The 25,304-nt window shown below is 41.5% G+C and overlaps 2 protein-coding genes across 3 annotated transcripts in view; one reads left to right on the top strand and one right to left on the bottom strand.

Moving 5' to 3' along the window:
- The window catches only part of znf281b (zinc finger protein 281b), a 49,719-nt gene that overhangs the window by 21,047 nt on the left and 3,368 nt on the right, over positions 1 to 25,304 (top strand). Inside the window, exons 3-9 of one of the 2 annotated variants that reach the window (XM_025057598.1) lie at positions 18,993 to 19,167; positions 21,198 to 21,719; positions 22,266 to 22,379; positions 22,523 to 22,646; positions 23,381 to 23,464; positions 23,561 to 23,679; positions 24,186 to 25,247. In XM_025057598.1, the coding sequence (XP_024913366.1) occupies positions 21,270 to 21,719; positions 22,266 to 22,379; positions 22,523 to 22,646; positions 23,381 to 23,464; positions 23,561 to 23,679; positions 24,186 to 25,247 (1,953 nt within the window). In that variant the 5' untranslated portion in view covers positions 18,993 to 19,167; positions 21,198 to 21,269. Of the gene's footprint in view, positions 1 to 18,992; positions 19,168 to 21,197; positions 21,720 to 22,265; positions 22,380 to 22,522; positions 22,647 to 23,380; positions 23,465 to 23,560; positions 23,680 to 24,185; positions 25,285 to 25,304 lie in introns of those variants that run through there. The other variant, XM_017034821.2, reaches the window with a different exon arrangement.
- LOC103381403 (G protein-activated inward rectifier potassium channel 1-like) lies at positions 6,310 to 18,195 on the bottom strand. Its single transcript, XM_008313719.3, has 3 exons — positions 16,444 to 18,195; positions 7,964 to 8,180; positions 6,310 to 7,719 (listed from the first exon to the last, which is right to left on the bottom strand). Exons 1-3 carry the CDS (start codon positions 17,110 to 17,112, stop codon positions 7,049 to 7,051), a joined length of 1,557 nt encoding a protein of 518 aa, XP_008311941.1. The 5' UTR covers positions 17,113 to 18,195; the 3' UTR covers positions 6,310 to 7,048.

Genomic DNA, 25,304 nt, shown 5'->3' with positions numbered 1-25,304 from the left:
CACCTGTTCTACTGCGTTCTACCCTGACACCTTCAATACCTCCCTCCGACAGGCGACAGTCCCCACCTGTCTGAAGACAGCCACAATTCTTCCTATCCCCAAAGTGTCCACAGTGACAGGCCTCAATGGCTATCGGCCAGTAGCCTTCACCCCGATAGTTATGAAGTGCTTCGAAAGACTGATGATGGCGCGCACTAAGGACTCCATCGACGTCACTGAGAACTTGCATCAGTGTGCATTCAGGAACAACACAGCGTCCTGTCCTCCTTCATCAACGTGTGGCACGGTAGCTGCTCGGCAGCGGAGAGGAAGGCTCTGCAGAGGGTGGTGAAGGCTGCACAGAGGGTCCATGGGACACACCCTTCCCGCCACCACGAACATCAGATGCAGGAAACGGGTCTTTCTGTGGCGATGGATAACAAGGACAGCCAGGGCCAAATGGTTTTTTTAAAATTCCATCCCAGGATACTGGTATGTCGACGAAACATCAGACTCACCAGCTCTCCGTGTGCACTGAAATTCCCACTGCTCCTGTGTCCCTGGTGTTAATTATTGGACTGTTTCCTGGGTGAATTAATTGCAGGGATTACATTCCCATCGGGGCATCAATACAGAGGAGTACAGAAAATTAGAAAAAAAATATGTGCTCTCTTTCTTGCGGGTGAATATATACTTAATCCTCCTGGTATCCAAACTAAGTTCCTCTTTACGCTATATCATACGTGTCAAACTCAAGGCCCGGGGGCCCAATGTGGCCCGCCGAGCCGTTTTGTGTGGCCCGCGGGAGCTTAAAAAGCATTGAGTAAAGTCCATGCAGCAGAGTTTCTTAACCTGAGAAATTAAACATTTTTATAATAAATTAAATAATAATCAATTGCAGAAACATGTACTAGAGTGTTACAGAGTAGTGACATCTATACCAGCGGTCCCTGACCTTTGTTGTTCCAAGGACTGGTCAGCCAGTACTACCTGTAACTACAGACCGGTAGCAGAGGCTGACCATTGAAGGATCATTAAATATTCTTTAACCTATTCTTTAACCTAAGTAGTAATTTAAATTCCATTCTCCCCACAGTACAGTAAATGTCTTACTTTAAGATCCAGACAACTTTATTCTCCAACTGATCCTCATCCGCTCCATTCCAGCCGTCAACATCAATCACCTCTTTCCGGCGTGGCTCCTCCCTTAACATCGATCGTGCCGTCCTCTCCCAGCTAAAGTCATATCATTTGTATTCATAGCCACACCTCTTCCTCTGTTTCTAAGTCCTGCGGTGTCCCCCAAAGTACAGTACTTGGTCCTGTTTTTTTAGTTTTTTTTTTATTCTCTATAAAAACTAAGATCAAGAAAAATAGGGAAATCGGACTTTTAGTTGAATAATAAAAAAAGAAAACCTTAAAGGGTGCCATGCCTCAAGCCTCCTCTGTTGATCTGTGCCATCCTCATCTTTACATGTTTGAGAGAGATGACACACAATTGCTCAGAACACCTGAGACGGACAACCATGCATCATCAGGCAAGAGGGGAAAAAAAAAAGAACACCAGACTCACGGCTTAGAGGTTTTGTTTGTTCATCCTCTCAAGGCTACCTCTGTTATTCACTGCTACCCTCCGAAAGGAGCTCTTAGCATTCAAAGAGATTCATTGTAGCTACAGTGACAAGGTTTTTCCACGTCCAACCTTGATCTGATGAAAGGAGGTGAACTGCCTACTTCTTCGCTCTCCCGATTTTGTAAACCTTATTTTCACCAAGTTAGTCGATTTTCTTTACTCTTTTTTTTTAGTAAGGAGTTCAAATTTATTCTTATAAATATATTTTTTTTATTTGACCAACTTACTTCTAGTTAATTCAGGAACAGGCGGCAGCAGCTGGTGATGGTAATACAATAGTACATCGCAGTGTGGGCCATTTCATTTCAACAGAATATTTTAAATTCAAGTTTTCTGCATGTGAGAAGTGAAGTGGCTCTAAGACAGGCATGGGCAAACTAAGGCCCGGGGGCCGGATGCGGCCCGTTCAGTTTGTTAATCTGGCCCACTAAACTTTTCCAAATTAGAAAACTTTTATTAACCTTTTTTTTTTTAAATGCCATTGTTTTTGGCATCTTTTGCTCATTTTAGAAATAAAAACAAATTTCGCTTCTAACAATTTGAAAACATGGAACACTTGGGGCAGTTTTTGTCTCTGAAATGGGTTTCTCACTGACTGTATGTCAGTGTGTAAATGATTCCCTTGTTTCCTTTTTTTCATCTTAGTTTTTTTTTTTTTTTTATTAATTTCAAAATGATCTTACTGACAGAGGACTGTCTCAGGAAGTCGTCGTGATCAAGAGTTGCAATCGTCTTTTCCTCTTGACAGCTGCTTTCTCAGATAATAAGTACAGCTGCTTAGAACAATAATCACACAAGCTCACATGCAGCATTAGTGTCTGTCATCATGTCAACCAGTGTCTACCTGTCACACAAATTCAAAGTCATTCACATCCTTCTTCTTCCGTCCCTTCTTCCTCGTCTGTCTCCTCTCACTCACTTCCACCCACATCCCTTTGAACGTCAGCTTCCAATAACACAGCTACGAAAGCGCACTGCACAGAGTGATGGGGATGGAAAATGGAGTCGTCTGCATGTCATGTCTCGTGACGAGTTAAAAGTTTTCTTTTTTATGGCGTCATTACTTTGCCCTTCATGACAATGTTGTTTTTTTACTGCTATCTTTTCGTGCATTTTGACTCTTTTTTTTACTGATTCTGACAAATATTCCCACAAATTAATCCTCGTACATTACAAATTTCTGGCAACCCCAAACACAATTTTTCTTCTAAAAATTAGTTTTTGAACATATTTGTTGTACTCTGTTCCAAGTACAGAGTATCCAGATTAATTAGTGATTTTTATTTTGCAGTTAGGCCAGCTGGTCTTTATAGGCTTAAAAAATAAATACTGAACAAATTATCTGTCAAACCATTGAATTTTGAACTTGATTTATATTCATGGATGTGAAAGAATAAGATTAAGATTGTTTGCGTTGTTTTCCATCATAGTATTGCAACAATAATTAGTATTTTTTTTAAATCAAATTCTAGACATTCCAGGTGACCCCTTTGGAATTCCAGGTGCCCCTACGTGGGGTTGCGACCCCAATGTTGGAAAAAAAACTGCATTAAGGATTACATTAGGTTTATTATTATTTTGGGATTATTTTCCGTTGAGTAGCCTTCTATTGAGATTGTTTTTTGTGCGCTCACGTATGTGCCAGAGCCAGTAGCCGTCACTGAGTTCAAATAAAAAGGCTTTACAGTTTAACTAATTCATTTCAGCTAAATGTTGCGCTTGAGTTTCTTCCTTTCCTTTTATTTCTTACATGAATCAGCCATAGTCCTACCAAGGAAGTGCCTTTCAACTAAAAATAACGCCACTCACTTTCTGAGAAAACATCAGTGACAGATGATCTGTACGAGCAAACTAGATTTTATTTTTCGTTGAATCCATCATTCCACGGTGTTCCCAGCATCGTTTATCTCCCTTTCCGTTTGTATTAGTTCATTTTATCTCCAACCAGATAGAGGTCATTTTGTTTTGACAACCAGTTACATAACCGAACCTCCGTTTTCCATTCTTCTTTGCGGCTGAGACTGTCACTGCAAACATTCTCAGATGTGCTGTCTCTCTTTTTTTTTCTTTTTTTTCTCCCCTCCCCGACGCTTTTCTTTTAAATCCATCTCTGCGTGATGAACGAGGTCATTAGCTCGGGAAACGAAGAAACACATGCTTTTTATTTTTACTGTTGAGTTAAATAAAAAAAACCAAAAAAAACAGACAACGCTAAATCATAGAAATGTGCCAGATTAGAGCACAAGTACTCAAAGAAGCTCAAGGAGCTGTTTGAGTACTGTTGGAGGTATTTTTATACTCATGAAAGAATATTTGTTTAAGACTGTGGTGTTTTTAAACATCATTTTGAAAAGAATGATCATTTATTTCTATTTTTTTCTATCAATTACTGTACATATCAGGCGACCCCACATGAGGTCACGATCCCAAGATTGAAAAACATTCTTTCTTTCATTTTAAACAATGTATCTGTTTTAACATTTTTGGAGAAATACACCTTAAAAGGCGATCCAGAAGTAGCCTTAAATAAACTCTCTCTATCTGCAAGACGATATTTTTTTAAAAAATCAAACCAACGGGTAACTATGGCAACAAATACACTTTGATAGGTGAGCCAAATACAACTACAAGGCTTTTATTTTGAAGGCAACTACTTTAGTTTTGTTTTTGAAATTACAGTCTGCCGGTGTTGGCGTTCTTTGTGATATTCCACTCATCTATTTTTATACAGTTTATGGCTGGTCATGGCAATGAATCAAAACATATATATGATAATATTTTAAAAAGACATTAAGTTTTCTCAATAATATTCTTGAAGTCAATTATGGAGAGCACTTAATGCAGCATGAAAGAACTGTATTCACTGGCACGTGTGATTTAAAAGACTTTTATTGTTCTTTGCAATATTATACTGGCAATATTAAAATGATGAACCTGATGTCAACATCCCTGCATTCCCAGATATTTGTTGTGTACTTTAACAAATTAGATCACAATGAAAGAAAAGTCCGTAGTCTTTAGCTGATATGTGCTCACATGTGGTCAGCACTGGCCAATGCAGACAATGCACCAGTTAAACTTGTACAGTATTAAATATAAATAAACCTGTACATACCCATATATATATATGTATATATATATATATACTGTATATATATATGTGTATATATATGTATACTGTATATATATGTGTGTATATATGTATAGGGGGTCCTCCACTCACATGACGTAACTTTTGTCTTGCGTATTAATTTAAACTATTTTCCTCGTCTGTATCCACGTACTGTACATGAGTATCAATGTCTCTCACCTACGCTAACCCAATGGGTGGCATCGCAGTATAGGATAATTTCCCGAAAACAACACAAACGAAAGAAAGAATACATTTGTTCGGGTTGTTTTTTTTTTTTTGTTTTTTTTTTGCATAAACCAATATATGCCTTATGACAATATATTCGTCTTCTCTGTTCGCCAATTAGTTCCTGTGCAAAATTTGTTGTGATGCTGTGTTTGGGAATAATAGATTAAAACTAACTACTAGTAACTAGTAAATTTCTGGGGAGATAGAGGCCATAACCAGGGGAAAGCCGTTGGTTTAAGACTTCGCAAACCGAGGACCCCTGTGTATAAACATATAAATATATATATATAAATTCTGATGTACATCAAATAAATATCCAAGTGTTCAGTAAGTCCACCTACGGTGTGTCAGGTTGACTGTTCGAGTGAGTGTGTTGGAACACAGGGTCGTTCATTTCAGTCCACAGAGGTAGAATAAAAAACGAATAACCTTATGCTAACGCGTTGGCTTTAAACTCCCAGTGATTCGTCGAAAACAGTACAACGGACACGTGACAGTCACAAAGTATACTCATGCGAAGAGAAAGAAATGGCTTGTTCCTGTGCTGAAGTAATTAAGCGAGAAAGTTTCAATCGATTTTTGTCACATTTTCAACATAGAGCCAGAAACTTTCCGTTGTTGTCGGCTTCCGTGAAAACCACGTGAACAAGTCCGCTAACATGTCGGGGGGAGGGGGGGAATGGGACTAGGATATATTAAATGGTTGCTGGTTGTCGCCTCTCTGTCTTCAGGATGTCTTCTACCCCACGTTCGTGCTTGAACTTTCGCTCTTTAAACCAGACGTTTGGCGTTAGCTCTACCAAAGGAGGGACTATTTTGCAGTCGTGAATCACAGTGTTTCAATGTTGTCCATGTTTCGGGCGGGAAACGCACACTTCCCGCTCCTGTCCTTAGTTTGTGGTTGTAGTTTTTTTTTTTTTACAGAAGAAATCTGGCATATGTGTTTCCCGGTGGACTTTTCTCCCACAGAGACACAGCGAAAAAGTGGTGTGTGTGATAAATGCTAAGTATACAAGCGCAACATAATCTCATGTGTTATTTATTGGCTGTAGATAGTGGTGGATAATGCACAGTCCCCAGTCACTCGAGGGACTAGGTTGTACTCAAGCATGTGTAGAGCCAAAGCGTCACTACCCTGCGTCTCTGCGTGTGCAGGTCTGCTGATTCCTGCCTTACAAAGACCAGATATTTCATTAACGAGTTGCAAAATAATTCACAGCTTCCTCATTAATGTGCAGCTAATCTGTACACGTCTAGCTATGTATAAATATAGTCTTTTTTTTTTCTTTCGTTTGGCTTTTGCCGCAGAGATATGTTACATTTTTTATGCCTTTTTTTTTTTCTTTCGTTTGGCTTTTGCCACAGAGCAGCAGCCTGCAGAGATATGTTACATTTTTTATGCCTTAATAAAACCAAGCCCCTGGGGTTGTGGTAATATATTTTATATCCTGGAATAATCCAAATGAGAACCCTTATCTGCTATCGACTCTTTTTCCCATGCCTGTTTGCCTGGTTTGTCGTAAAGCAAAAAGTCCACGACCCTCATTTTGGACATAACCCAAGTTTGTCTGGCCCAACGCAGGTCCAGAAAATGGAATGGTATGCAAATGTGTACCACCAAGTGTGTCCAGTCAACTGTAAATGTGTCCCATATTCTGCAGAACCTATTTTGTCTTGTTGTGACACTTGTTGTGTTGATTGGCTGGACCAGTTTTGCAGCAGGAGACTAATTAGACGAGGCTTGATCGCACGATTCCCTTGAAATAACTGTTATTAAATTACCGCTTTGGAGCTCGATTAGAAGATGCTATCAAAGTATTTGATATCGAGCTCAAGGGCAGAAGTGTCAATATTCAGTAGGGGGCACTGATGGTGATCTAAAATAGGACTCACAGTGTACTGGACGCATGGCTTTGTTGGCGGTCTTCTGTTCGAAGAGGCAGAAACACCTGCTTGGAGCCTAACAGTACACATAATACACTGGATAAAATTAACAGGAGAAAAAAAAAACAAGATCAATATTTCATATACCATGCCCTTGAAGCCTGATTTATATCGCTTAAGTCTGAGATGAATTAACGGTCAACGTTCATTTTGCGCAATTTGGCCGGCAGGTTGTCGTCAGGTCGACTCCTGACCAAAGAGTTCGGGATCGGCGTTGGGTTCGGAGCAATGATGGCGCTCACGGCTGCCGGCAGTCTGTGTTTCTCCACCTCAAATTCATCTGCGTTTCCATCCAAGGACAACAGCTGCACTTGTTCTTCCAGCTGTCCTTGCCGTGACACTGGGATGGAGCTGGACCGTAGCCTCTGGATGCTAAGTGGCAGGTCTCCAGTGCTGGAGGCTTTGCCCCCTGGCAAGGGCGTTCCTGATTTGAGCCCCTTCCAGAACTCCTCCTTCGAGGAGCTCATTCGTTGGAGTTTCCTGGGAAGCCTGGAAGCTTGGTTCTCCGTACTGTCAACAAAGTCGGCCGACAGGAGTCTTTCTCTCTGGCCACCTCGGGCACCGTTTCCCAACAGGGGGGAGGAGGGTGTGGGAGCAGCGGGGAGAGCGATGGATGATGTCAGCGAGGACTTCTCCTCCTGCTCCTTCACGCTGTGGGGAGGCGTGGGCACCTCGAAGGTGTTGTGGAACTGGGAGTAGTCGACCCGGAAAAAGCCTTCCTCGAGTGACATGACTGGCAGGAAACGGTGACCCCACAGGACTTCATCCTCGGTGTAGGACGTCCTCGCCTGACAGGTCATCCCTATGACAGAGGATAAATACAGAGACCCGCCCCCCACTTTGAGAACCACTGGTCTAGTCAAACACACAGCCGGGAAAAGTGATCAGGTCAGCATATTTAGACCAGATACTTTAACGTGAGTCCTGTGTGGTAGTCAGATACTACATCACATATTTAGACCAGATACTTGTCCTGTGTGGTAGTCAGATACTACATCATTATGAAATATCGTATATGCCGTAAACACAGAATCATTCGTGCTTGCCTGTGGTTTCCACAATGCCCTCGAGGATGACGACGATCTCGAACTGCTCGTTTACGAGCGAGTGCTGCGACAGATCGAAGAACGGGCTCTTGGGGTTGATCTCGTGGCAGATGGTTAAAGGTGACACCAGGAAGAGCTGGTCTGCCCCTGTTCCAAAACCCACGTCCAGTTCACACTGGTCCAGAGGCAGGAACTCACCCTCTGGGGTCTGTCGGGACTGGAAGAAGTACCAAGCATGTTACGTTCACGATTTGACACACGTGATGGTTATTAAGCAACAACTTCTGACCTGTTGTTTTAACCCAGTGGTTGTAGTTATTTTCTGTCATGCCCCCCCCGCACTCCTCCGACCCACAACCCGTCAAATTGAAATACTATTTAGATAACAACATGTATATTTGTATCTCTACAAACCACAGTTTGCTGCCACCTAGTGACTGGAGGCTTGTTATCATTCAATGATGATGTTATCATTAATGAGGATTCAACAAAACCATTTAAAATATAAACATTTTAAGATCACCATTGCGCCATATAACTGACTGGATACCACAATGCATGAACACGTGTTGTGTGCTGTAATATAAATTTTGTTGAATTTATTGGGTATCGAGCAGTAGGTGATTGGTTTATGGCGTGAGCATCCAAAAATGTTCTACTTTCTGAGTTTTTAATATGACCAATTTTTTGCTGATTTCGGGAGATGTGAACGAACCTTTTGTTCATTTCCTTGACCTGAGTGTCTAAGGCTGGTTTTGGTACTTCATGTATGTAGCTCGTGTCCTTCACTTGGCATGCTAAGTAAGTTCCATTATTGACTGTGACTGACCTTCATATTACAATCAATTCTATCTGTTCCGAGTCCTCAGGGAGTCAAATCATTTCATATGGAATATAGACTTGTCTCTTGTAAAAACCAAATCCATCATTTTGATGCAATTTAGATAAATATATTTGAATTCAAATTAGTTTGATTTGAATGGTTTATTTTAATATTTAACCAGGGTGACACAGTGCGGTTGTGTGAACATAGCTAGTTTCCTTTGAATAGGATTTCACGACTGCAAGCGTTGCTAATATGCTCGGATCGATGCCCAATTCGTTTGGGGGCATAGAAAATGTTGCGTCTTCATTTTCTTCTGCTGATATTAGAGTGACAATTTGATTGAACTGTTGCCTTAGGGGAAAGAATTCTTGATTGACATGATTCCCACGTGGATCTTCCGTATATTTGTTTGTGTTCCAGCAGGCCAGTGCTACATGTAGGAGAGGCTTCCTCCTCCTTGTCTTACTGATCGATTGACCGATTTGACTTTGATTAGATTTTATGGTCCGCTCAGTTTGATCTCTTCCTGATTAAACCGATCCAAATATGTTACGTTTCACCTATCTGAGAATACCGCTGTTAAATAGACGTGAACATCTTTTTTTTTATCTGCCCTGATCAGAAATCAGAGCTGAAAATGCTACAGAGGAGAAAAGGAAAGAGAGACTATTGAAGCAGAAAACTATTGTAATGAAATAACACAGTTTTGTTTTGCTTTTTTTTTTTTTTCAAATTAAGAGATGGAGGAAGAAAGGAAAACCCAAGTGAATTGAAATTAAAAATAACCTCTTGTTAAATAAAATAAAAAACCCATTCTTTTTATATGTCGATGTAATTTAAAAGAAGGAAGTCGTGAAGTCAACGAAAGCTTTGCAGTGTTACGGACATCGATTTAAGGAATGGTTCCCATAATACTGCATAAATAAATTGTACAATAGTGGCACTAAAACACCACAGATACCTCAAAGCAAAGCCTGTTTCACACTGCAGTACTGGAAATCAGTCTTAGTATCGTTCGTTTGTTGTTCAGATCTTTGCAGCAGTCAATAACAGAGGTTCATTCTGTGTCATGTGGCGCTAACGCACTGGAAGTTCGAACACCGTAGCCTTTGATGGACGAGCCATTTGATGTACAGATGGCAAACAGACTGTTATTATGATTCACAGTGATGCTGCGGACATGAGGGTGTGACATTTCTCGGGAAGGCGTCTGTGCCCACAGATCCCTGGCCCGCCCCACGGAGGCAGAGTGTGACACACCGAGTGTCATCAGCGACAGGCACGGGAAATGTGGCTGAAATATCTAACTCTGACGTGAAGTAGCACTGGGATAAAGTTACAGCTAGGAAATGTTTGGAAGTGGTTTCGTTAAACGAAAGCCCTTTGCGGAACCTACAGACGATACTCCTGGATGGATAAATAGATGGATAGATAGGTGGATGGATGGATGGATAGATAGACAGATAGATGGACAGATGGATGTACAGATAGATGGATGGACAGATAGACAGACAGACAGATAGATAGATGGATCGACAGATAGATAGATAGACGGATAGATAGATGGACAGATGGATGTACAGATAGATGGATGGATAGATGGATGGATAGATAGACAGATAGATTGACAGATGGATGGACAGATAGATAGACAGATGGATGTATGGATAGATGGATAGACAGATAGATTGACAGATGGATGGACAGATGGATGTACAGATAGATGGATGGATAGACAGATAGACAGATGGATGTATGGATAGATGGATAGATAGACAGATGGATAGATACATAGATAGATAGACAGACAGATAGATAGATGGACAGATAGATAGATGGACAGATAGATGGACAGATAGATGGACAGATGGACAGATAGATGGACAGATAGATAGATGGATCGACAGATAGATAGATGGATCGACAGATAGATAGATGGACAGATAGATGGACAGATAGATAGACAGATTGACAGATGGATGGACAGATGGATGGATGGATAGATGGATAGACAGATAGACAGATGGATAGATACATAGATAGATAGACAGAAAGACAGATGGATGGATAGACAGATAGATAGATAGAGAGATAGATAGATAGAAAGATAGATGGACAGATGGACAGATAGATAGATGGACAGATGGATGTACAGATAGATGGATGGACAGATAGACAGACAGACAGATAGATAGATAGATCGATAGATAGACAGATAGACAGATGGATAGATACATAGATAGATAGATAGATCGATAGATAGACAGATAGACAGATAGACAGATAGATGGACAGATAGATAGACAGACAGACAGATAGATAGATAGAGAGATAGATAGATAGACGGATAGATAGATGGATGGATAGATGGATGGATAGACAGATAGATGGATGGACAGATAGACAGACAGACAGACAGATAGATAGATAGATGGACAGATAGATGGATAGACAGATAGATAGATGGATAGACAGATAGATAGATAGATAGATCGATAGATAGACAGATGGATGGACAGATAGATGGATGGACAGATGGATGTACAGATAGATGGATGGACAGATAGATAGACAGAAAGACAGATGGATGGACAGATAGATAGACAGATAGATAGATAGAAAGATAGATGGACAGATGGACAGATAGATAGACAGATGGATGGATGGATAGATAGATAGATAGACAGATAGACAGATGGATAGATAGAAAGATAGATGGACAGATGGATGTACAGATAGATGGATGGATAGACAGATAGATTGACAGATGGATGGACAGATGGATGGATGGATAGATGGATGGATAGACAGATAGATGGATGGACAGATAGATAGATAGAAGACAGACAGCATCTGTTCACCGCTCCAGAGCTGCAAATTCCTTCTTTCATTGAAGGATAATGCAGCTTGAAAATGGATGGTTTTGACAATTTAAAAGCACTTTGTGCAGTCTTTCTCCCCCCCCCCATCTTCTTTCTAAACCTAAAAAAAAATCCAACGCCACAAGGGAAAAGTAATGGCCTTTAGTAGAGAAGCCGATACAGAGAGTACTTCATTTACCAAGCCACCTGAGATACAGAGTGAGTGAAAGCAGGGCCCCTGCTGATTCACCATTCTCTCCCTCTTACTTGCTCTCTCTCTCTCACTCTCTCTCTCTCTCTCTCTCTTCCAGTGTGTGTGTGTAAATGCATACCATAGTGAAAGACAGTTGTATTTCTATAATTGAATTCTGTGTTTGTGTGTGCCCCGGTCCGTTTGTCGTCCATCTGTTGAGCTTGAGGATGGACGACCGACCCAACTCTGCTGACATGCACACGTCAAAGTGGTTTCCCTGTCCACCTCCTCGTGTGTCTGCTCCTCTCTGGGCATGTCCTTCAGGGTAAGACAATGTGGCAGATGTGGCGAGTCACGCCGACACGTCTGCCTTCCTGCCTTGCTAAATGCCCGCATCCATGCCTGTCAGCCGGTTCCCGCAAGCCCTATCACTTATGTCCCGCTGTGGACCGACCTGCTGTGACGGGCTTCTGTTGACATTGATGAGCGTTGGCCAGACCAGCTGCCACTGTTTTCTGTCTCACAAACGTTTTGATCCGTTTCCAACGCATACATTTAGAAGCTTGCCTATATCAACTTGATGTCGGAGGAAAAGGCAGATAACGTTTCGAAATGAATTCTGTTTTAAACATTTTGATGGTGTTTGGCGCAAAAGTCAAGTCTCTCAAGGGATAGCTTTGATTTGTGTGTGTGTGTGTGTGTTTCTGGGATGGGAAGTGAGACTTAATCATGATCACAGCACTAAGAGCTCTAAGAACTGTGACAAGAATGAGAATGCAACCCAGAGGCTCGCACTGAGAAGAACACAAGAAAGCAACAACGAAGTCGGAATGGAGAGTGACGTCCTCGTTGTTGGACGTGTGTGTCTGTGTAGTTCCTTCTCTGGCAATGTGATGGCGTAAATGACTCTTCAACTCAGACTGCTGATCAGTCAGCAATGACCTAATGTGTATATGTATATATATATGTGTGTATATATGTATATATATGTGTATATATATATACTGTATATATGTATATAAATGTATATATAACTATAGCAGCTGAAGGGCCTCGAACCTACAACTGTCTCGACCCAAGTCCACGTCCTTCCCCACCAAGCAACCACTGCCCCTCCATTATTATACACATATATATAAACTGTATATGTAGTATGTGTATATGCTGTACACAATACATATACATATATAATACATATATACTGTACATATTTTATATATGTATATATATATATATGCACATACTGTACATGTACTGTGTCTATGTACAATATACATGTATATACAAACATATATATATATATACACAAAACAACATGTTTATATATATAAATGAAGATGTTTTCAGGGGAGTCTCATTGGACCAGACAGTTTCATTCTCAACAGTAGTAGTAATAGTAGTAGTAGTAGTAGTTATAGTTACGACAACTGCAGTAAAAGACTTTGTAGAATCCTTTAATGTGTTTTGCAAAGTTTTGGTTTCACTGAAGCACATCAGGATTTAAATACCACCTCATGTGTTTGTGGAGGATTGATCACTGAAATCCCAGGTCGATAACACAGGATTTCTAAGCAACGTTCCGATCAGAGGACTCGTTCTAGGTGGATGTCTTTCACTCCAGGTCAAACTTCAAACTTCTTTGCCTCCACTAAGAACTGATACGAAGTTCCTTTCAAATGTTTTTTTTTTTCAGCTTTGGGAGAAAAAGAAAATCTGGCGGATCAAGATCTAAACCTGTTTTATTTGATCAGACTTCCCTTTAAACCAGACGACTGATCTGCTTCAGGAAAAAAACAAGCCTTTGTTGAGAGTTGATTAAATCAAACTCACAGATGTGACGATAAAACCTGTCAAAGATCTGTTGATCCAATCAAACACCTTTTCAAATGACGACTGTCTTTGAACTTCCTGTCTGATCCTGTCAACTCCATTATATGGAAACATGCATCCAACAGAGGAGCCAGGACTCATTTGTCCTTATGGTGACTTTCAGAGAACCAGATCTGACTGGTCGTGAGTGTCTTCACACTGTACCTGTCCTGTGTGCTCCGTCTCGTCCTTGTTGATAAGGTACATCAGGAAAAACCTTAGAGGGAAACACCTTGACACCACTGCAATCTCGCTGCGCTGAATTAATACTTAATGAAGTGGCGCTCACACTTCAAAGATCCGCCACACCTTGTTCTCCTGTTGGAGGCTGCAACTAAATTTGTTAAAATATTACTAAATTCGCCAAATAATTAACTTGCATATGATATGCCAGAGCTCAGGCATGGGCAAAGTAAGGCCCGGGGGCTGGATGTGGCCCATTCATCTTTTTAATCCGGCCCTCCAAACTTTTCCAAATTATATAATTTATTTATATTATCATTATACTTCTGCCTTTTCCCTGCAATACCCACAGTTCCCCAATAGATGGCGTGGAAAATGATAAAAGCATCTTAGCCTTCATGCATGACTTTTTCATGTCTATCTGTTGTAGTGATGATTTTTTTTTTTTCATTTTGTTGATTAATGATGAGCTGCATTAACAATTAATCGTGATTAATCCACAACAACCCTTTTGATTAATCAGACGGTTTGTGCCGGTCAAGTAGAGGCAAACCAGTTTTACACCAGTTAAACCTGGGTTCATGGTTGCCTTCATCACATGGCGCAAGTGTCGAGGAGGAGAAACTCAACTTGAACTTCTGGTTCAATTCCAGAGTTTCCAGGTCTGGTCAGAATTTACAGCCTCCTCTTCTTCTTCCCTGGATGGATCCCTGTGGTGATTGATTGCAGATAGCATGCCACACTGCATTTACACCGCTGCGTCGTTAGGATTTACTGCTGCACGCCTCATTTCTCCACTCAGCGCGGCGCACGTAGCTGGGCTTTGTACGACCGTGACCTTGAGATGTGTGGTGCCCTAACACGAGCCACGTTGCACTTTACAGTGCCATCCCATAACCACACGGGCTCTAGCGGATCACCTCAAAAAAAACCACCAGGAGCGACATCTCCCGAGTGATGCTACAGCGGCATACTGCGAGCTCCAGCCCTTTTCCACAGTGCAGCAACACCTCATCAATTATTAATCCACTGCTAAATTAATAGCTGAAAACTTAATAATTGATTCATGGTCTGGGTGTTTTTTTCCCTCAAGAAAGAATCATCTTTCTGTTCAGCTTCTTCCAGAAATGGGCGATGTTTCGGAAAGGCTGTATATGAGGCAAAGTTCAACTGCTGTGTAGTTTCAAGACTTGCAATTAAATGCGGTGATGAGAGAAAAAAAAAAAAGGAAGTTAGCCAAGCCTATATGCATATTTTCAAAATAATATCTGACAAAAAATAATCTCCATAATATTGAAATCCCAATTAAGTATAACCACCTAAATCAGCATGTAAATGTTTTATATTGTTTAAGATATGGCCATCTCACTGCTTTTTTTCCTACTGATTTAACATTTTAAATCAGTTTTTTTTTCTCTTTTTTTTTCAGTTTTAAAAAGCAATGAAACCCTTCAGTCCTACTTTGAACATGTCAAATTCAACTTTTCCTTGTGGCGATGTGTTAACATACAGGGAGCTGTCAGTTGAAAACAACACTGCTCTTCTGAGTCAACAGAACCGCTGCTTTACTCTGTGCGTCACAACAGAGCATCATTGTACCTGGCCTTCCTACTTTAACTGGGTTTGGACTCAAAAATACCGGCATAGACGTAAGAGAATAAGGCATCTGCTTGCTGCTTCGAACGACCACGCGCCATAACACGCCCAAGGCTCCGGGGCAGTCGCGGTGATTCTTCTTCTGTGATAGTAATAGTGGCTTCAGGGAAATACACAGTTTAACAACATGTAGCCCAAATGGGGATTGGGATTGGTTCATAGACTCATATGTGAACCCGCTCAATACCTCTCTACTTTACTGCTCACTTGGGAGATGTTCGTCTTAGCTGCAGACAGAAGTTAATATACAGCACATTGAAGGGTATTCAGTCAATGGAGATGTGAGTTGCAGTCGGGGTGTGCAGCTAAATATCCCTTCTACCTTACAGTGTGCCTGGTGACACGTGGAAAGATGAGCAGACATTTTCTTTATCACTCACCCACTGTTGGGGCTTTGAGTGGGGGGAAAAAAAGAAGGTGAAAACGTATAGCAGTTGTTTGCCTTATTTTTGGGAGGCTTTATTGTTTCAGTACCATGGACAGCGTTGTTGTGTGACGTGAGCATTTCAAACCAGGAAGTTGATGAAGAGCTCATTTAAATCAGTGGTTCCCAACCTTTTTTTTTTTTTTTTTTTTTGGCTTGTGAGCCCGTTTTGACATCACACATTTCTGGTGACCCCTAGAATCAGTTTTCGTCACGTGACCGCAGCCGTCAATTAAGATGCGCCAGCTGAGACATTTTTATGCTGCTTTTTAATATATATATATATATATACAGATATTTTTATGCTGCTTTTTTTTTTTATCTCGTGTGTCGTTCCATAAATGAATACAGCGTTTAAAAAAAAGTAAGCAAAAACAAAGTGTCCTGACTGGCATTTAGGGTGTGAGAGTCGACACCCATCCACCGAGCCCTGCTGGTGCGCTTCTCCACACACACCCGTGGTCTTACCTTGATGAGTTTGCACCTGATCTGCGCGGACACCATGTGGCTGTTGCGCAGGTTTCCCACGCGGAACATAAGACACAGCCTCCCGTCCCGCTGCGAAATCACCGCGTCCTGGCTAAACATGAGGGTCTCGGCCCGCTTTTTTGGTTGCGACATCTTAATGAACATGCACCCGATGAGGAAGGCGTCCACGATTGAACCCAGCAGCGACTGAAAGAGGAAGAGGATGATGCCCTCGGGACACTTCTCTGTGATGTAGCGGTGGCCGTAGCCGATGGTCGCCTCCGTCTCGATGAAGAACAGGAACGCGGAGGGGAAGTTGTACACGTTGGCGACGCACGGAGTGTACGAGGAGTCGTGGCCGCCGTGGCTCAGGTCTCCGCGGATGTAGGCGATGACCCACCACATGGAAGCCATGACGAGCCAGGCTACCGTGTAGGTAAGGATGAAAATCAGCAGGTTCCAGCGCCACTTGAGATCCACCAGTGTGGTGAAGAGGTCCGAGATGTAGCGGCTCGTCTCCCCACCAAGGTTACCGTGCTGGACGTTGCAGCGGCCGTTCTTCTCCACGAACCGCTGCCTCTTCCTCTTCACCGGGGCAGAGAAGGCAATTCCTCGGTTGGTGTTCACAACCTGGTAATCCTCTCCAAATTTCCTCCGAATGGCTGACATCGCAGTAAACTCTCCGCTTCGCTGAACCACTGGTGTGTGACAAGTAACCCAGCACTTGTGAAAATGCGCGGCTCTATGTGCAACTTTGCGCACCCGGACATAAGAAGCGGCGCTCAGCGCGCCACTTGCATCCTGTGAGATGGAGATGCGCTTCACTTCTGATGTGAATCAAAACCACCAAGTGAGCGCAGATTCATGCGCAATACATGTTCAGAGTCCCTCTGTGCAGGTGCCACTTTTGGTCCGCGTCCCGTCCATGCGTAGTGTGACGGGACAACACCGCACACTCGGAATCGAACGTGAAAAGTAGAAGCTCCTTTTGTTTCCCTCGCAAGTCGCTTCGTCCTTGGCAGATCAGCAGAAATGTTGTTCTTCAATACGACACAGACTGTGAACAGCTGGTTCCGATAGAAGGTGCTTAATTATTATTGGAGGAAGGTATAGTGGGACTGCTGCACACAAGACCAAATGGCCCTGTGACGGATGGGTGGAGGACCTGGAATGGCATTACCCGGGGTGGGGGGTCTCTTTTCATCTTTCATAGGCCTATCAGGATGGGTTATTAAGGCAATAAAGCAACAGTACAGTGGTATAAAATGCAATGTGAATGCGTCGTTATTTATTTGTATTTACTTAAAAGTGTTTTAGCTACTTTTATAAGAAAAGTTGCTTTGTGTGTCCGGTGGCTATTGGGTGCCCTCTAGTGTCGTTACAAGGGAAATACAGCTGTGCGCTGTAAAATACATTGATGCCCTTGTACAGTAGTATGACGTCTGTCTTCACTTTCAAATGTGAAACACGCAGTTATATATTGTAATACCGTATTTCGTACTATACGTCCAGTGAGCTTATGTCCAGAACATACACGTTACATTGTGCTTTGTTCATTAGCAGGAATACTCTTTTTGTTTTCCTTCCCTTACTAGTTAAGGAAACCCTTTTGAAAATATATAGAGATGAAAAGTAAAATTAAAAATATTTTGTTCCTTGTACGTTAATACTACGCTAAGTTTAAATAAATTTCCGATTCTGTTACCCTGTTAGGCCAAGGTCTTGCAAGTGTATAAGCATTTAACCCCCCTGAGCCTCTACTACTAACTGAATTTTTAAACTTTCCGATGGTGAATAAACTGAGTTAAAATGTGTCTTTGAAAGGATACGGGTTAAATGACCCCCCAAAAAAACAAACAAATAAACAAAAAACTCCAATTGGTAGTTCATAGACTGGCTGTTTCCACTAGGTGGTGATGTTGCTCGAGTTAATCACCGCTAACCTACTAATGGTTCTCCGTCCCTACATATGTATTCAAATTTACGTCTTATTATTTATTATATATTACATTTAATCTAAAAAAATGTTTATTTTGTTTGTGTTGTATATATATATTTATATATATTTTTTCACAAATATAATATTTTTGCATTATTTTGATAATATATAAAGTTTATTAGGTACTGCCTGGGGGGTTGGTCATCTCTCCAGAAGTCTAAAATAATAGCAATGCACATGTATTTATAAGTAAAAGATATTTCGGTTAATCATTAAATGGTACAGAATGGATAATATGCAATATGGAAATCAATGATTCGCTGTGGCAACCCCTGAAAAAAGGGACAAAGCCGAAAGGAAAAGAAGAAGAGGTACAAAACGGATAAAAATTGCTTTCGGTTTCGGTGATTCGACATGTTTAAAATGTGGGTCCTACTAAAAACACATAGGAATCAAACACATAAGAATTTACTATTAATTTTTTTTTGTAATTTTTTCAGTTTTGGTTTGGGGTTCATTTCTTGTTGTTTAGTTTTTTTGTGTTAAATGTTTTAACTTAATAGTTTTACACTGAAAAATATTGATTTTTTTTTTTTTTTTAACTTGGCAGCCTTCGCCTTTCTCCTCTCACGACCCGTCCGTCCGCTACACCCATAATTCCCCGCGCCGGGACAAGATGGAAGAAAGCAGCCGCCGCCGGAGAACAATGTTTTGGCAATAAAACCTGAAGCGGCGGGTTGGGGCACAATACAGACACGTTTGGAACCAACGGTGGTCATGTGTAGGTGAGTGGAAATACAATTTACTATTTAAATGTTGTGAGGTATCGTTTTTGTGGATAATTTGGCGACAGAGACGTGTGGCAGGGCGCAGACGGAGATGCAGCTAGAAGCAGCATCATTGTTTCTGTTGTTGGGCCGTAATGCGGCTTTTCGGTCGGGACTGCTAGCAGCTAACTAGCCAGCTAGCTCGTGGCGTCTTCGATTGTTCAAAACAATCCGGTCGAACCGCACAGTTTGTGTTTAGACCCGTCGGTGCTTCGACCTACTTATGCCGTAATCCACCCAGAATGCTGTGCTTTCTCGGTATGCCGTTGCGCACTGTACAGTGGTAATTACAGCTAAAGTTAGCTATCAATAAATAGAGCGCCAGTGTTGCTCTCTGCCAGACAGATTTGATTTCACGAGCGTCATCAAACCTTGGGAAGTAGAGAACGAACGATTCGCACATGACCTTAGAGCAAATTTCTTTTTAAATTTCATTACATTAAGCACATGTTATGTGTCTCTGTTATTTTATTTTCTGTTTCACTTTAAGAATTTCCATAATTACCATTTAGGTAGTTAGAAATTATCGTTTTTTGTGTGTATTTAATACAACCCTTGGGTTGATCGTTTTGTGTGTGTGTGTATTTAATACAACCCTTGGGTTGTATTTTGCGTTAGCTAGCAACACTGGGTACAAGACCAAGCGCCGCTTTACGTTGGGCAAAACCAATTAAATTGAGAATATTTGTTACCAATATGACTATTTATACAGTGTTTTCCTCTGGTTTTCGGGTTTCTTGATTTGTGAGAGTAAATGGACTTCGGGGACTTTCAATTTCATTATGACTGAGGGTGTTAGGCTAATGTTGATTGTGTCTCACAGAGGCTAATTCGCCGAGCTAGCAAGCTAACTATTATGCATCACAAAAGCCCATCGCTTTCCGGTGAATTAAGTGTCGCGCAGCCAAATGGTCGACGTGTTCAGGCTAAGCCGTAACATTTTTCACTTTATTCACTGCCTTGTGCATGTTTTCATCCGCCTTCTCAATTTACAAACTGCTCAAAATGTCGCCATGACCAAACTTTTGTTTGTATTAGGGCGAATTCAGCTTCTGAAATTTCACCGTATGTCTCATTCTTTATACACGCTGTGCTGGTTCGTTCTATGTAGTTTAAAATACAATTTAGCTACAGTTTTTGTAATTCTTCTCCAGCCAGAGCAGAGAGAGTTTGTTTTTTTTATTTTGCCCATGTGTGTAAAATATCACGATAATCATTACATATTAAGAATTGCCTATACCAGAAGAAACAAACACTGACTTGTGTTAAATTGCTTATTGTTTTTACTTTTACATTTTAATCTATGTTTATATGCAATTAGGTCTCAATAAAAGTGTAGATATCATTTTGAGCATGGTAAAGTACAGTAACTTTAAATATTTATTTTTTGCCCAACAATACCCAATGCATTTACCTAGGAGATTTTCAGACCCATTAGTAAAATACTAAAACTATTTCTTTGTAACACAATCTTATCAGATTATTGTTAAGTTCAATTTCTACAAAAGAAAGCACTCAAATCACTTAAGTATTAGCACAAATGATACACTATATTTGGTTTTATTATGACTGGATTGTTATTCAATTGCATATTTTAGTATAACCCTCTTAAACAATGTAAATGTACTGTCCGTACATGTATTAACATGCTGTGAGGGGATTTTAAGTAAAGCACATTTTCCTTTTAACAAGTATTTTATTACTATAACTTACTATTGAGTGCTTTTAATAGTTTCAGTTTGTTTTTACTCAGGAGATTTGATAAAGTAACCATTTGAAATAAACAGCGATCAAATCAGTATCTGTGCTACACAAGATGCATATGTAAATGCATTGTAGCAGTTGCCACATTTACATAACTTATTAGAATAAAAAAATGTGTATATATGTAATAATGTTTTTTTTATCATTTACGTAAATGTGTGTTTTGTTGTCTGTTTTTTTATAATTTACGTAAATGTGTGTTTTGTTGTCTTTTCCTCTTTTAGGACGTTTTCCTCCTACATTTTTCTTTAAAAAGATTGCCCTACTTCTCCCCCTCTGAAATCAAAAACACGATCATGAGTATTATCCAAGACAAACTGGGCAATGAGTTTTTGCGCAACGGTGGCATGGACCCCAATTTTGCACCTGGCATGCTAATGTTCAGCCACCTACCACCGGTCACCAGCTTCACTCGGTTGGCCTCCCAGTCTGTCATGGGGGAACTTCCGCAGGAAATGATACTGAAAAAAGAACGGGACTCACCCCCAGAACATCAGGACACTACTGTAACGAACACAGGGGGCTTCCTCCATAGTATGGGCATTAAGCAGGAGCGGCTGACTGAGCTGGAATACCGTATGCCTATCTATGGTGGAGGTGGAGGTATAGGGATGAACTGTGCTGGGGGCGCGGGGAAAAGTGGCACAGACTTGCAGGACATGTCTTTTGGAAACAACCACCAGATTCACCAGAACATTCTCCTGCACGATCTCAGTCTCAGCAATGTCCGGAACCTTGGAGAACCAGTAAGTTGATTTATTTCATGACTTTAATCTCTGTGCTCTGAAACGAACAGTTATTAAAAGAAGGTTAAAATAAAGAAAATGCAAAGATGCAGCAACCACAAATCGCTTCCTTAGGAATTTTTAAACATTTAAAATAAACCAGTAATTTGTCACTAGAAAGCTTAATTTAGAAAAGTGTCTTTGCAACAGAGAAAACACACTCGCACATCTGTCATCCACATTGTTAGGGCAACTCAAATCTAATTAGGAAATGTAGTATCAAATTTACAACAGCAAGTACATATTGTCAAAGGTTTAAAGTACAATGAACCAGATATGGGACATGTATTTTATAATCAGCATTATCTTTATTTCTAAAGAGCTAAAATAATGTGTAAGTAGAGAATATTTACAAAATACATTTGTACAAAATACAGCAGACTTGACAAGGAGTATAGTATAAGCATCAGGATTTTACACAAATTTGACTGTGCTATTGCAATGGGGGTCATTGTTTTCTTCTGCTATCTGGGGAAACATAGTAAACCTATTCTGTCTTCTGTCTAGATTCTTGGGAGACCAGGTAAAGAGTCAAAAGAGTCCTCAGGTAGAAAAGGGCGAAGAAACAATGGGGAAGGTCAGGGAGGCAAAGCCCGCAGAAAACGGAATGATCCATCAAAGGTAACTGTTCTTAAAAATATATATATAATATTTGCGCACAAATTCCACTTAACATCTCGTGTTGTAAGCTTCAGAAATGACTTTTATGTCGAAACATAAACGCACATGTCCTGTGCTCTCCACCCCTCCACCTCTCCTTATAGGCCATGATGCTGGATGCGGATGGAGCCTGTTTGTCCCCCAACTCTAAACCACATATCTGCGAGCACTGTAACGCCGCCTTCCGCAGCTCCTACCACTTGCGCAGACATGTGCTCATACACACAGGTAAGGTTCAGCGTCACACTAAAAGTAGGAAATGATCAGTTTGTGTCAAAATGAGTTGCTTTTTTTTTTTAACCACACTTGAGAAATACTGTCTTACAACAGTTACATTAACATAATATAAAATTATAATATACAAAACATATATTTATATATGTCCTTACAACAGTTACATTTACATCATATAAAATTATAACATACAAAACATATATATTTATATATGAAAAAAAGAGTCTAAATCATGTCCATCTGCAATTAAAAAAGAAAGAAAACCAAAAAAAAATATGTTAAAGTGCAGTGCTCAGAATGATAAATCCAAACATCTTTGCTGCTACTGCTACTGAAAACCAGACACTTGAACACAGTATGACCTAATGATGACTCATTTGGTTCTGGTCCTCTTACTCATTCTTTTTGCTGGGAAATTCTCACGTGTCTTTTGTTTTTAAACTCATAAATCATTCATAGGTTTTTACACAGACACGTCAATTATCTTGGTTTTTTCCCCCCTCACAGTTGTGTGCAGTGTTTCTACAGTTGAAGTACAGTAGAAGTAAAACATGTAGCTTTTTTTAAGGCCTGGCTTTTGGCCTGTTTTGGCTATACAATCAGTACAATCAGGTCTGGTGTCATTTCTTTCTTAAAAAAAAAAAGACCCAATAATCATAGCAATTCAGGTACATTTTCTGGGTAAATAAAAATGTTGCGTGTGTCTCCTTGCGTTCTCTGTCACACAGGTGAGAGGCCTTTCCGCTGCAGTCAGTGTAACATGAGCTTCATTCAAAAGTACCTCCTCCAGCGGCACGAAAAGATCCACAGTGGTAAGTTTCTTCCGTGAGTGATTCCCTCTTTTTCCAAAAACATAACGAACATGGATGTATTTACAAACCAGCCAATGTTGGTTCTGCCTTCTACAGGAGAGAAGCCTTTCAGCTGTGACCAGTGTAACATGCGGTTTATCCAAAAGTACCACATGGAGCGCCACAAAAGGACACACAGTGGCGAGAAGCCATACCGATGCGACACCTGCCAACAAGTAGGCCACATATAAATGAATTAATAAGAGACAGTGACGATGAGGCAAACCGATGTTTTTCTTGAGCCTTTAAAAGGAACACATTAAGCAAATTAACATGGTCCTTTGATGTCTAAATAAATTGGTAGTAACCGGCTCTGTGCGTAACGAAACAAGTGACTGAGCACAGCTGGATTTGTTGGAAACATTTCACAGCACTGCTGTAAACAGACAGCAGTCAAGTGGCTCTGTCTTTAAGGTTAACCGGAAAGAAAATCTCCTGTTACCTTGCGGGCCTCTTAATGCCTTCAAATGTTTTGTTTTTTTTCTGTAGGCTTTTAAATGTGTGAAGTTTAAAAAATCTCCTGTTAACTTGCGGGGCTCTTAGTGCCTTCAATTGTTTTTTACTGTAGGCTTTTAAATGTGTGAAGTTTAACGCTGGAGCTCAGAAATGTTCCCATTACTGTTCATCAGGGAATTAAGATGATGTTCTTACCTTACCTTTTGTCATCTCTTCTTCTCCGTAGTTTTTCTCTAGAACAGACCGGTTACTGAAGCACAAACGGACTTGTGGAGAAGCCATAAAGAAAGGTCTGGATCCCAGCATGCTGGAGCTCAGCGAAGCGGAGCTAGGCCAAGGCAGCTATTCACTCACTCAGGGAAACTCAATGGCCTCTGGACGCAAGAAGGGCAGGTCTAAAAATGGAGAGGGTGGTGAGCGCAAAAGAAAAAAGAATACTTCATCAGCAGCCTCGTCCTCCGGAGGTATGGCCCAAGGCATGGGCCTGCAGGACTTCAACACAGAGCACACTTTAGGTGCAGGTCCCGTCACGCAGGGACGTACACCCAAACTGGTCTTTAAGAAAGCAGGCCGCAAGGGTCTTGACAAGGGCCTCCACCCGCTGGATGACAGCGGCAATGGACAAAAACTGTTGGGCCCAAAGCCGGGCTCTATGGATCACATGGATGGTACCAGCCTCGACAAAGTGGGTCCACTCCAGGGAGCCGGTGGAAACAAGCAGGGTCCAACCACCAGCAGCAACTATGACGATGCAATGCAGTTTGTGAAAAAGCGACGCTACCTCCATGCAGTTAACAATGACTATGGAGCTGGCTCTCTACACATGGCACCCCAGGGCAGCAGTGTCATCCAGGGTTCCCTTGGGCCTGAGCCCACTCTGGCCATGCTGGACACGTCTCCCCTGGATCTTAAGCATGACAAGTCGGGCATCCCTGATGAGGTACTACAGAGTCTGCTAGAACATTATAGCCATAAGCCAGAGGGAGGACACCACCATGACGTGACCTTTGACCTGTCAGACCACCCACACCACGTCGACCTCCAACCAGCAGCCCCCGTCACGCCAGAGCTGGAGGACGACTCAAACATTGGCGACAAGACGACAGTAATGAGCGAGTACTCCAAGTTTCTCCTGCAGGCCCTGGAGCGCACCAGCCACAGCGGACCCTTCCCCAGCCTTGGGCCCACAGGGCCCTTCCCGCTCCTGTCAAGCAGCTCCAGTCCAACAGGGCCCCTGTTCTCCGACAAACATGTGTACGCCACGTCGCCGCTGGATTGTGGCTACCCGCCTGCCGTCTCCTCGCCGGTGCCCATCACCGCCCCGCCATCCGCCTCCTCCCCCCCC

This window comes from Cynoglossus semilaevis, chromosome 8 (genome assembly GCF_000523025.1).
Source record: "Cynoglossus semilaevis isolate Cse_v1.0 chromosome 8, Cse_v1.0, whole genome shotgun sequence".
In the NCBI taxonomy this organism is placed as follows: domain Eukaryota; kingdom Metazoa; phylum Chordata; class Actinopteri; order Pleuronectiformes; family Cynoglossidae; genus Cynoglossus; species Cynoglossus semilaevis.
The sequence above is the reverse complement of the archived record's forward strand: the minus strand, read 5'-3'. Positions and strand labels throughout refer to the sequence as shown.